Source organism: Erigeron canadensis, chromosome 4 (assembly GCF_010389155.1).
Source record: "Erigeron canadensis isolate Cc75 chromosome 4, C_canadensis_v1, whole genome shotgun sequence".
Taxonomy (NCBI): Eukaryota; Viridiplantae; Streptophyta; class Magnoliopsida; order Asterales; family Asteraceae; genus Erigeron; species Erigeron canadensis.
This window is the reverse complement of record NC_057764.1, coordinates 26,395,166-26,409,603: the sequence shown is the minus strand read 5'-3', so window position 1 is coordinate 26,409,603 and position 14,438 is coordinate 26,395,166. Positions and strand designations below refer to the sequence as shown.

Genomic DNA, 14,438 nt, shown 5'->3' with positions numbered 1-14,438 from the left:
CAGAGTTGCGTTAGCTGCTTTAAAAATATGCTAGAGTGCTTTCCCTGGTTTTGAAGTGAGCTAGATTATACATGTATCTATATACCAAACAGCTTTATAATATTATGCACATAAGCAGCTCATTCAGATATATATCAATAGTTAAAACCAAGTGTGCTCTTTGAAAACACGAGACTATTTTCTTTGATTCCACACAACACATTCTCTGATAGTATGAAGCCAGGAGTAACTTTCTAACCTAATAGGCTTATACACACACGACTACACTACCTAGTCAAAAAACTGGAGAGAAAAAAGTGACTCGCTAATTGACACCATTTATCCTTAGACCACCAAAACGGCTTAACCTTCAGTTGGGGGTGTGTTATTTGGTTAATTATCTGCAACCTCACACATGGTTAAGGATATTATAAGTGTTCTTTTCTGCCATTCAAAAACATCAACGGGTGAGATATGGGTTCATAGATGACTTGCTTCACGATATCATGGATGGCATTTCCAGTGAACCCGTCATCTGTTGCATAGAATAGATTCACTACGTTGCACATATTCCAAAATGCATCTTTGCAAGCTCTAGGGACAATGCTTCCCTTGGCCTCTAGAACTAATTTTATCATTTCTCTCCTTTTAGTTTTGACCAATGTCTTCATCTCCTCTACAACCTCTTCTTGCGCAACCCCACTCTTCTCATGGCTCATGTGCAATGTCACAGCATTGAATTTGCCTTCTTCAAATTCTCTCTGCATTTACATGTAACACAATGCATTAGTATCAACTTTGTTGATATCAATATAAGTTTAACAAGTGACAGAAAATTGACCTTGAAGCTTTGAATATCATTCAAAAGCCGACCCTGGGTGCTCATTAGCTCAAATAGATAATGGTATTCAGAGCTTTGAACGATCTCCTCTGACAATATTGGCCCGATAAAGTAAAGAGCCGGGAGTACAATTGGGCCTAATGCAAATGATACATAAGCATTTTCCATATACTCGTTTATTGTTGGAACATAAGCATCTTTCGTCCATATAGCTTCTCTTAACATACTCTTCATCAGATCCAACCACTGTTAAAACATTTAAATACATGAATACCGACTTTAAGTAAGATTCTTATATGTCACATGTTTTTGGAAAAGCATCTCACATACAGACTCGAATAGAGTCAACAGACGCCTGTCGTAGCTCATCCCACTTAGCTTAATGGATGAACAAAATTACCCTCATTTCCAATAGTCTAAATTATGCATGTCAAATGATTGGATCTTAATCCAAACAACTACTTGTCCAATCTGACCCATGATGCAACTAAATGAATTGTACTTGCTCCCTATCTTATGGGTCATGATGTAACCAACAATCCAGCTAATTTAATAGATGAATCACTCCTCTTACCACGTCAAAGACAACAGGTCACACCCCCTATATCGGATTGGCCCATATGGATCATAAATCAACTCATGTATAGGTCAACCAAATGGGGTTGATCCATCGGATTGCTTGTGAGGTCAATATATTAAGTTTCTCTCCTGAGTTCAAGTTATGTGGCAGTGGACTAGGAGTCTCGGACGCTGTAAATTTAGTCTGCTATTGGTCTTACACGATGCCAAACAAAGAACCACATCAAGACCCTACTCATTGATAGGCCTAATTTAGATGCTGATGCTAGCAATTTGAGGTCTTAAAAGGTAAAGTAAAAAAGCTTCAAATGTTTGGAAGGGGTTTATCTTACAATTTGAATTACATGGCTTGTTATGTCACGACCTTGCCATTTAAAAGCTGCGTCTCCAATCCAACAAATTGCATCTTTTAGTGCAAAAAATACAATGCGAACTGTCTCTGAACAGCAATCTGTTTCAACGTTCACATTCCATCTGCAGTGCAAACATAAGAATCCCTAAACCACTATAAACAAGACTGCCCATTATATAACTGTGGACCAAAATATTATACACGAATGATATACTTTTCAACACACTGAATCAGGTTAACCAATTCATCCATAGAACCTCCAACATCAAAAAAGTCATCAACCACTGTAGTAAGAATGGCATTTTTGGCCCACGAAATACGGGCATCTGATAGTTCAGGAGATGAGAGTGTTGCAGCAACAGAGAAGTAACAGTAGGCTGTCTTCTGTCTAGCAAACTTGAGTTGGTTCAATCTATTATCGACCACCCACCTGATGACATTGGTAATTTCTTAGTGAAGCATAAATAAAAATCTTTTTGGTTAAAGGAAATCCACATCAGGTGCATACCTTTCAAGACCTTCCACTTCTCTACGATAAATAGACTGACATGCATTAAAATCTTCCACTGCCAAGCTCAGATAATCCTGGTTACTAGTGTTTGATAAACTAGCATTATAGTACAACATTTAGAACTATATATGCACTATAAAAGTCTAAAGTTTAACTAAGACGTGCAATCAAGGTCTAACCTATATGTAGTTTTCAATATTCTTGTATTATCTATGTTGTAATGTTCTATATTTCTTCTAGCGGATATGCGTTCTAAACAGCCATTGAAGGGAAACTTGAGAGCATCTTCCACCTGATTTATGAATCAGTTTAAATTAATTACAGCATACATGAAAACAAAACAAAATAAAGAATTATACGTAAAGCATCATAGCAACAAAAAGTCAAAGTCAAAATTAAAACCTCTTTGTGAATGTTTGAAGGGACAGTTTCAGCGGATAATCTCTGCATTAGGAAATCAGACGACCTCAAAACTTTATCTCCCAAAGTTAGTTCCTCTTGATACATAATTTGTGATGTCCGATGCACTTCAAGAGCTGAATATATGTCTTTGAAAGGCTCTTCATGTGCATTCATGTAAGCGCCTTCTTTGGTAGTTTCTGTCAACAGGTCTACACCACAAGCCACGTGTTGAAACTTGAAACAAGAAAGATAATAGGATTTCAGAAAAAAACCATATATTCATTTCTTTAAGAGATGTACCTGAGGAGACTTCATACCCGTTGATCCTTAATACCCGGAAAGCTAGAGCACAAGTGACAACGTCCGTGAATATCTGCTCGTCCTTCTGCACCCAACATCTAAATTTGACCAACTTCAATGAGTTGCATTGACGGCTCTCAGATTGTTTTGATTTGAGGACGATGAAAACATTTGATTAAACCAGAAGAAACAGTAACCAATTACCTGTAAGTTTCATCTAAAACATTTTGAATTTCGACCGTGAAATGGTGTGCAATTCCCAATTTTTGAAGTGTATCGACCATGGAAAGTCGCAAATATAAGTCAACGGGGTAAATAGTTGGCACTGAGATTCACCACACACAATCACTTAAACTTGTTAGCAATATGTAGGATTCGTGCATAGATATATATCATACAAAAAAATATGAATACCTGCATTGCCAAACTTGTTCAAGAGTGAAGTTAGATAACTAAGACAACCATTGTTATGATGATGAATAAGAACAGCTGCTGTTGCGGAAGGTGAGTTGAAAATAGAACCATTCTTCATCTGATATTTCATCACTGTGTTCCAGTCATGGATATCTTCAAGTCCTTCTGCTATATATGCCAAGTATGCTTCTTTCTCTTTTGAACCACATCTATGAAATGACAACATATAAAGATAATGATTTACATTGCATTGGAAACTCACATGCTGAAAAACTCAAGTATGCAATTTCATAATGAATAAGATGATTACGTACTAAAAATCATATATACCTTTGTAGCTCCGATGCTCTCTCATGTAGCAACAAACTCAAATCTGTTTCTTTTAGCGGAAGGTCTATGTTCAAGTATTTCGCATACTTGAGCATGCCAGGAAATATGATTTCAAAACCAATTGGAGATAGTTGACTATTGTCAGTCGCAGAAGCAAAATTTGAGTCAATAAACTGTAAAGCTGCAACAAGAGTTGACCGTAAATTATAAAAGCATCATCATTTAACAGAATAGCAAAGAACAAAGCGAACAACCACAAACCCTTGTTAATTTGGTCTTCCCCGACATTCCATCGTTTTAGTGCAACAATACATGCTAATGTTGAAGATAGAGAATCTTTGGGTAACGGTTGATTATGTTGTAAAAGGCCCCATGAACCATCTTCAAGCTGATTTTCCATCAACCAGTTCAGACACTTGGGGAACCGAGGAGATTTAGGATAGTCTGGAGAAGGGACCATGGCCACCCACGCTGTGTCATATGGAGATACAGAAAGGTCCACGTTGTTAAATAGCCTTCGAATTCGTTCTTTGGTCATATCAAGCGTCTACATAGAAATTTGGAGATATTGTTGAAGTACTATTTGAAGTATAGCGATGAAGAAAGAGAACTGAACGTATAATCGTATATAGGCATACCAGTACCATGGGATTCGCTTGTGCAACATGTGAAGAAGCTGCTCAAACACAAAACCTGATATAAACGAATATAGAGCAAAACCCGAAAAGATCCATATTTTTACTCTCTCATTTCTAACCAGGATTTGCATAACTTACCCATGTGAAGAGCTGAAAGAGCCCATGACCGATCTGCTTTAGGTGATGAAGGGACAGTCCCAACAGCTGGCATGCTCGGTAAAATTACCATTGATATTTCTTTGAGTAAGTTTTTTGTTGCTCCAATTTACTTGACAAACTTGAAATGTATTCAGAAACTCGATATAGATTTATAAAAAGTACGTACAAAAGTTACTGTAGATAAAGTCATAAAACTAAATATCAAAAATAGGATATGTCACACAAAACTTTAACATTTACTTCAAATATAACTAAACAACCAACTCCGGGCCTCGCAATGTAAAGGTTCATTGGCAAGGACTCGCCCCTCTCAATGTAAAGGTCACAAGTTCTATCCTTGACATAAACCCCCCAAGTGGCCACGGAGGTTCACCTGACTCCGGGCCCGCAAAACGAGTCATGCCAAACGGCCCGAACCACTCACCCAAGGCAAATCACATGAGCGACAAATCAAGCTAATTTAATAACCAACTAAGATGGTACCATTCAAAAATCATATTCCTCTAATCTAACAAACGATACGAAATTTTCCAAATCTACATTCTACTAATATCTATACTAATATATGAAACATTCAACTCACCATGCAAAATTCTCTAATCTACATCTATATCTATACTACGGTTATAAAGCATTAACCTTTACCCAAACCCCAGTCTAAGATTTGTAAACAATAATAAATATTTATTATACTAACATTTATATAAAGCTTAATTATTGAAAATTTAATAATCTGGTAACACAAAATTAACCATAATGACACTTAGTTATAAATACTTTTATAAAAAAAAGTTTTGAGAAAAAAAAAAGAATGCATGGCATAAACCCTAAAGAAAAATATGAAATAAAATCATGGGGTTTAAAGAGAAATTGATGAATTAGCTACAGTACCTGATAATTGAGAAGAACAAGAAGAAGAAGCAAAGATGCTCTGTTTTTTTTAGTGGAACAAAACAACAAAAGTTGTCAAGAAATGAGAATTGGAAGTAGTGATTTAAATAGTACTATGAAATGGACTATGGTTCGTACTTGGGAGTATCAACATGGATTTTTTTTTATTTACGCTCTTTTGTCGTTTTGTATGTATAGCAGAATAAAGTTTGGGTCCTACTACAGTAAAGTCAAATACTTTATCTTTTCTTTTTAAACGAGAGTAAATTATAACGATTTGCAGCCGGGAGATAGTGGGGTGATATGTCATAGAGTGTGATAGGTCATATGAGTTAATATGTTATAGAGTATGATAGTCAAATACCTTAGCCGTGCGGGCTCCACATCAGATTTAAAAATTCATCGAAAGTATATCGAATGACATCTCTAATAAAAGAGCATGAAATTTTAAGAGCACTCATATAAATTTTACAATTTATCGATGTACGGTTTTGAGATAAAAGATTTTGAATGAATTGGAGGAATAAATTATTTATGGAGGAGGGAGAAAAAAATGATTGGTTGAGGTTTAAGGAGAGAGAAAGGGTATTGTAGTTATTTTAGGTAAATATAGAATAGATATGAGAGACATTTTGGGAAAGTATTTAAAATCAATATTAAAAATTTAAGTTCAATGTTGAAAATCTAGAGGCTTTTTGCTTTATAATATAGTACGAGAGAAACTATCTGCACATTGCGGTGGTGAAATAGTGGGTGTGATAGGTCATAGGAGGTGATAAGTCATAGAGTGTGATAGCCAAATTCTTTAGCCATACGAGCTCCGCCCTCGGATTTAAAAATTCATCGAAAGTATATCGAATGACATCTCTAATGAAAGAGCACGAAAATTTAAGAACACCCATATAATTTTTATAATTTATCGATGTACGGTTTTTGAGATAAAATGTTTTAAATGAATTAGATGAATAAATGATTTATGAATGAGAGAGAAAAATGAGTAGTTGAGATTTGAAGAGAGGAAAAAAATGAGTGGTTGAGATTAAGGGTAGTATAAGTATATTATGTAGAGATGTTTAAATTAGTTGATAAAAAAAGGATAATTTAGGTAGTTCAAAGTTGTAATTTGAGATTTAGAAAAAAGTGTTCTCTCTATTATATAGGAGTAAAGAAAAATAAAGATAAAATAAAGAAGTAAAGATAGATAATTTCACTACCGTTCTTTGTGCTTTCACCAAAAATCATAAATGTTTCTTTTTATTTTCGAAATGTCGTTGGCGATCCTTATACGAGAAATAAGTATCATCGGTAAATCCTTATACGATAATCTTTTATTAAATGTTTGTTTGTAGGTTCAGTCAAACACTGCTACATATCTTTCATGCGATAGTGATAAAGTTTTTCTATTAGAAAAACTAAATGACCACTAATAAACTTAAGTTGCATTCTGAAGTATGTGTAACATTATTTATTATCATTTGCAATTGTATATAAAAAAAATGATTATTAAAAAATATATTGTGATTTCAAAGTGTCATATGGAGAGAAAGTCGATCGTGATAAATCTTCACGGGTGGTGTGGTTGTGACAATGGTGGAGATGTGATGGTGGAATGGAGGGAGTTGTACCATGATAGTGTGTGTGCATGATTGATTATTTGAGAAATATGTATATACTTTTAATTTTATTAATGATTGAAATAAGGAAAATTATTAATCAATTTAATTGGTATGCCTAAAGATATGCCTAAAACCTTAAAAATTTGACATGTGGATTCTACTAATTCTCTTCCTAATTTTGCCATCTGATTTTTTCACATGTCATCATCTTACAATTAGACACGTCTTTAAACACATCAATTAGGTTGATTTATCATTATCTTTGAAATAATATTACTAGTGGAAGACAATACTGAGATTGTTTAATGGAACGCATAACAAACGTCCACTATTCCACCAAGATACTTATCACATATAAAATTCGGTAATATATTTGAAAAATGAAAGGACCATACATGATCTTTTGTAAAAGCACAAGGTCCTTTAATACAATTAACTCTAATTTATATTATATTATATTATATTATATTGAATTATATTATATTGGAAAGTGATATTTCTACAATATACTTTAATCATCTACAACAATTTCTGTATGATACAGTTGTACATTGTGCAATAATTTTTGTACATTTGTTATAGATAGCTAAAAGTTATTGTATAAATATCACTCCCCTATTATATTATGATATAATAAAAGTAAAAGTTAGATTGCAACCTTCATTTTTTAATGAGTATTATCTTATAAGAAAAATGATAAATAATCTTAAAAATTAGCCTAAAAAACCTCTTAAAATTATATGAATGTGACATGTGATATCCACTAATTCTCATTTTCACATGCATGTCATCATCTAATAGTTAGGATAATTTTTAAACTATTTTGTTAGAAAGATTAATCATTTACTATTTTATAAACATACTACACATGTCTTTTAAATCCTATTAAATTTTATATTATATCAGTGGGGTAGTTTTTGTGCTTGACACGGAAAATGGTAATATGAACTATATATACGATTTTACAAAAATGATTAATTCTTCTAATCAATTTTCGTAAAAATTATCCTAACTATGTCATTATGACATTTGGTCAAATTAAAAAATGAAATTAGGAAAGAGAATAACTGGAATACATTTGTCTTGATTTAAGGTTTTAAGGAAAATTAATAGATTATTTTTATAATCAGTATTATTTTAAAACAAATTAGACATTTTTCTTAAATCCTATAAAATTTATCTATACTATATAATAAAGAAAATAGTCTCCATGTTGAAAATTATATGAAGAGAAATGACTAAAATACCCTTAATAGATACATAATAGTGATAATACTATTAACCTTTTTCTTTTAAAATATTCACATTAACCTTTTAAATTTATTACTTTTACATCAATCATCTAACATCATTCGACGCCGTTACCACCACCATACCGTCGTCGCCACGAAAACCACCGCATTTTACGGGTAACGTGCTAGTATTACATGATAGAGTTGTTTTATTTAAGTGCTAATATTAAATTAAGTATTAAATTAATACCTACATTTAAGACATAAATAGCATCTCGTAATTTATAATATTTAAACTCAAATCTTTTTTAACTACCCTAAAAATAATAATGATGCATGTATAACTTTATAATTAATTCTATCTTATTAGTATAAGACTTTTTACTTACCTATTAAGACAATATTCAAAATTTAAAATGATATGAGTCATATTTTATTTTAATATTTTTATGCCTTAAGATAGACGGATCATTTTTTGAGAAACCGTAACCGAGTCATGACCTGCCCCAAACTAACCCGTCCGAAGGGGATACAGGTTTGATTTTAGTACTCCGTCGGGTTACCGTCTGGGTCTCCCGAGTTTTGACAAGCGAACAACAAAAACCCCTTTAAACCCGATAACTAAACCGAACCCGCTCAAAACCGCCCCGCCCTGCCCGAAGAGGTAACAGACTGGGTCACGACTTTGGTTTTGTTGCTTTGTCGGGTCATGGGTTTGTACGGGTCGAGCCGGGTTTTGACCCGTGCACATGCCTAAACAAGGGTCAAGAGCGTTTTGGAAAGGATGGTTTCGGTTGTACCTATAACACCCCTATTAATTAATTAATTATATTTTACTTATTCATTTAATCAAACTTTCTTTGTTATACAATTACTTTACTTAGTTATCAATTTAACTTTTTATAATTTATCTTAATTTTTAAATTCATTGAAACATTATCTTATGTACTCTATGCAGATACTATGATATCATTCTCTTACACACCTGTTTAATTTGAAATTAATATCATAACGCCTTCAAGTTTTTTTTTTTTTTTTTAATTTAAATAACCCTTCCTATGTATGGTCGTATGGATTTTGCTTTTGATATAATTACCAAAAGTGTGTAATTGACCTTTGTATATTTTTATTCTTGTTGTTTAACAACATAAAAGGATCTTTCTTACTAATTTTCTGATCAGTATTATCGAAATGAAGTCAAACAATAGTATACATATACATCATCATTTCATTATATACTATGTAAAACTTTGACTTTAGGATAATCACATATTCACATTGATATAACTATACAAGAAAACGATCACACAACACATACTATGTCGTGATGCATATAAGATAAGATGAGGATTTTCACAAGTTATTCTAGTCAAATTGGGACATTATCAAACAATGGATTAAAATCAAAAATAAAGATTTAAATTTGATTTTTAAATCTTAACTATTCATTCTAAATTAATGGTTGAGGACTTCACCTTTTAAATTAAGACCAACTTGAGAAGTCTTTAATTACCAAAATAACATATGGTTGAAATTTTTGTTTTACATGCTAACTAAAGATGCTTGTTATCAGAGTAAGAATAAAAGAACGAGCAGATTAAAGAATGAGTGTACGTCACTCCATTCACAAGTCAATTATTATTGTTACAGATTGAGAGTGTCATTGCCGTGTAAACATAGCATTTAACTAAGCTAATATTATTGATAAGTTTTCTTCAGATCGAGAATATTCCGATACCTATTTGAAAACAAATTATTTAAAGCAATTGAATAAACAATTACGTATGGGTGCTTGGCAAGCATATACTTTGTCAAAGATGAGGCCGGTGTTATTAGGATTAAGCATCAGATGATGAAATTATCTTTAAATAACTTTAAAATGGGTATAATCCAAAACGCATAATTATGTTGTTGGTTTTGTTTAGCTCTAGGAAAAGTCTGGAATCAAAAACCATCACTAATTAATGTGATTTTAGTAGGCGACATTCACATCTTATAATATATACGAGAGTAAGTACTCGCACGTTGCGGCGGTGAGATGATGGAGGTAATAGTTAGGTCAGAGAGTGTGATAGTCAAATGTCTACGGCCTCCACCCTCCGTCCTCGGATTTAAAAATTCGTCGAAAGTATATCGAATTACATCTCTAATGAAAGATCATGAAATTTTAAGAACACCCATACAATTTTTATAATTTATTGACATATGATTTTTGAGATAAAAGATTTTGAATGAATTGGGGGAATAAATGATTTATGGAGAAGAGAGAAAAAAGATGATTGGTTGAGATTTAAATAGAGATAAAAGGTATTATAGTTATTTTAGATAAATATATAATAGATGAGAGGGGTATTTTGCGGATGTATTTAAAATCAATATTGAAAATTTCAATTTAATGTTAAAAATCTGGAAGGAATCTGCTTTATAATATAGTATAGATAAGCTTTCAAGTTTAAACTTTCATCAATAAATATTGCTTATTAATGTACGAAAAGCGTATCAGCGTGCGTCATTTTCTAATAAAAAGCTTTCAATTGTAAAGGTCGGATAAAGCATTCGGTGAAATATGACACATAATCTGATTCCTTAAAGTTGAAGTTGATCCAACTTTAAAGAATCTCAATCCCACATAATCGGTTAACTATTAGACCATTTGTAAAGGCTAGGTGAAAAAATGGTGAAATAAGATGACATGACAGGTGAAATAGAGTGAAAGCTTTAAAGGTGGATAATGAAATCAGTTGGTGAAGGTTAACTCGGTGAAATGGTTCACTGACTGCTGCTCTCTCTTTTTTCTATTATTAATTTTTTTTGTTTTGTTTTTTGTTACACAGAGAGGTTCGAAGACTGATCAGGAGGTAGGAGAAAGCAAGAAAAAGAAAAAAAAAAAAAGATTAAATGGTATCCACAACAACCGATGGAGTGAGTTTCACAGTTACAATTTTATTTTGTTTTGTTTTATCTTTGTATAGATAGATATATATAGACATGTAGCTCGTAAAAGATGTCTTCTTTTTATTTGATATTTTACTTTTTTCCTTTTGTTCTTATTAAAATTTTCATTTGAATTTACATTAGTTGTTAGAAATCACTTAATCCCTTTTATTAAGTTTGTTTTTATGTTTTAATTTTTACAATTAATGTTTTGACAGGTTTTTTATTGTATTTTTACTTTTAAATATTAATGAAACATGTAATTTTTAATTATAATATATTGTATTTTAATTAAATAAAGGTGGAGACTAAATGGTAGGGGAAATGATAAAGTGAAAGATGTAGGAAAGTGATGCTCATGTGAAGAAAAAAAATATTGGTGAAAAAGATTAATAGTTACGAATGATCTTATTACATATGGGTGAAATAGACTCGTAAAAATGTACGGGTGATTTTATTCACCGGGTTCATTTTATGTTTTGTGGGACATGTGAGTTGTCGGGGAATTTTTGTATTTTGTTTTGTGAGGTAAAGTTTTATATATATATTTTGCAAGTTGTTATTTTGTGTTTTAATTAAATAAAGGTGAATACCAAATGGTAGATGAATAGTTAAAGGGAAAAAAAGGTGAAATAGTTGAGAAGATAATTGTGGCAAGAAAAAGTATAAGTGAAAAAAGTGAATAGTTACGAATGGTTTAAAAAAGGATAAGTATTTTGGAATGTAACAAACTTTGGACGAATTTCTATAGTAGGAAATAACTAAAGTTGTGTGTATTGTATGTAAACAACTTTAAAAAATGTTTATTGTATGTAAGAAAACATACGTGACAACCATATAGAGGTGCCACTTGTCTGATTTTAATTGGTTGAATACATTTTCTTACATACAATAAACATTATTTTGGAGTTGTTTACATACAATACACACAACTTTAGTTATTTCCTACTATAGACATTTGTCCAAAGTTTGTTACATTCCAGGATACTTATCCGTTAAGAAAAATGGGAGTGGAGCTATTTAGACTACTTGTAAGGCTTATGTAAAGAGAAATGAAATAACATGACATGACAGGTGAAAGCCCTAAGGATAGTAGGTGAAAGCATTCGATTAAGTAAGCTCGGTTGAATTGTTCACCAGGTATAATGTTTTCTCTTGTTTTGTCTTTTTGTTACTTAGATATGAAAGAACTTCACAACTTCACATGGCAAGTGTTTACATTTTCTATATCTTCTTTCGGTTAATTAAATATAAGTAGTGTTTAAATGTTAGGTGAATGGTTAAGGTAAAAGAGGTGAGAATATTATGCTAATAACCTGATGTGACATGAAAAAAGTATAGGTAAAAAAAATGAACGGTTGCGAATGGTCTTAGGAGGGTGAAGAACTCTTAATATGTTTCTTCTTTTAATCATTGATTTTTACTTTTTTTTCCCCACTTTTCATACTTAAAATTAAAATTATACTATTATAAATAACACATAGAAAATATATAAAACACATTATAAAATTTAATATAGTCACACATTACACTAAATAAAAATATTACATTTTAATTAAACTAAAAAGTGTAGATTTATCTGTTAGATTATTTTAAATACGTCGTTTGTTAAGTAAGTTGGGATCGTTCATATCTCAGTCTTAGTCATGTTTAATTAAGACACAAGATGATCAATATAAATATAAATTATGTGTGAATGCGTGTAATCATATATTACGGGTGCATTGGTAAAAAGATTATTATCCATGAATGAAAAATAATCATTAATATCCGATCCACTACCAACACGAAACATCTATCCATATGCGTTGTTCATTCATTTCTTCTATCCATATCCATCACCTTCAACTCAGAACAAAAGATGGTAACCAATGAGTATTAGTTAAGCTCAAGGAGTCAAGATCGGTATACATTAATTAAAATCTACAATCACCAAAAGTTTATTTATTCTTCTAACACAAAACTTAAAAGTTAAAACCCTTAACATAGCCAACTTTTTATATGATAAAAAAAATTAATGGCAACCCAAGTTATGTATCGTCAAAGAAAGATAACAATTAGATAACAATTCATAATTACATGACTACTTTGTTATAATAACATCAAATGTAACATCAACATGCGAAATCTAGTAAATTTGTTACATGTTGTTGAGATTAATTCTTATGATGGTGTGGAGAGCCATGCAGCGAATCATCAACAAACATGAGCGATTTTGTGAACATAAGAGGACGATCTTTGGCTTCTTCATCGTCATCAAGATCATCATGAGAGGTGGTCAGGTTGATACAAGAACAACGTTCCAAGGACGCGAAGAAGGCTGATACGACGCTACTTCCTAGCCAGTTTGCCATTCGATCAATCTTGTCGCATGATTTGACACCACAATTATTATTGTGTGTTATCACGGCTTGATCGGATGCCATTCTATTAATCTTCGAAATGAAACAATGTGTTGATGTTATTATTTTAGAAAATGATTTGATTTGAGAGGGGAAATTCCCAGGCTACATTTTTGTTTCATGTTTTTATCATTTTATGCTTATGCTATGTTTACGTGGATTCTTTGCTTCCATAATGGATACGACAATTCCCCTATATATTTGACTTTTTTTTTTCCTTTTTATTCATTAAGAAGATAAAATCTTTATCTTTATTTTTATATATACTTAAAAAACAACTGACCTAATGACTTATTGGCGAATCATAACTCTCGATTTTATCAAATTGATTTTTGTTTATGTCATCAATAGTTTTTAAACAATTTTTTTTAACTCTATTCAATTAAGTATATTAATAAAATAAAAATATATATATGTCGACACATATATGGATAAATACATCATCTAATTTGATATAAATATAAAATACTTCACAATAATCTTTTCTTTTGCTCAAACATAAACATATCCTCGTATCGATAACATATGCATGTTAAATGCAAGCCTAAAGGCTGCGTTTAGTATTTTCCTTTATTTTATGCACATAAATAGTAGCATGTGTAATACATGCATGTTTATGTTGAAATAATGTCTCAAAATTATTTTCTTCAACTAGAATGGTGCTTGGCGATGCGGTGGTGGTCGTGGCAGCGACGTGTGATGGTTGGACGACTGTTGATGGTGAAGCGGCGTTGAGTTGTATATATAATTGATGTAAAAAACTAAAGGGTTAACGAACATATTTTAAAAATAAATGATTGATAGTATAATTTAATCATTAATATTAAGGGGGTAGTGTATGTAAAAGTATTTTAAGGG

At 31.7% G+C, this 14,438-nt stretch overlaps 1 protein-coding gene across 1 annotated transcript; it reads right to left on the bottom strand.

The window, feature by feature from the left end:
* Positions 1-100: 100 nt before the first annotated feature.
* LOC122595277 (ent-kaurene synthase 1, chloroplastic-like) lies at positions 101-4,616 on the bottom strand. Its single transcript, XM_043767616.1, has 14 exons — positions 4,485-4,616; positions 4,347-4,384; positions 3,970-4,255; positions 3,709-3,889; positions 3,379-3,587; positions 3,169-3,289; positions 2,965-3,062; positions 2,665-2,873; positions 2,442-2,554; positions 2,260-2,358; positions 1,966-2,181; positions 1,732-1,873; positions 821-1,066; positions 101-740 (listed from the first exon to the last, which is right to left on the bottom strand). The coding sequence occupies exons 1-14, from the start codon at positions 4,573-4,575 to the stop codon at positions 408-410; spliced, it is 2,382 nt and encodes a 793-aa protein (XP_043623551.1). The 5' UTR covers positions 4,576-4,616; the 3' UTR covers positions 101-407.
* Positions 4,617-14,438: the final 9,822 nt, after the last annotated feature.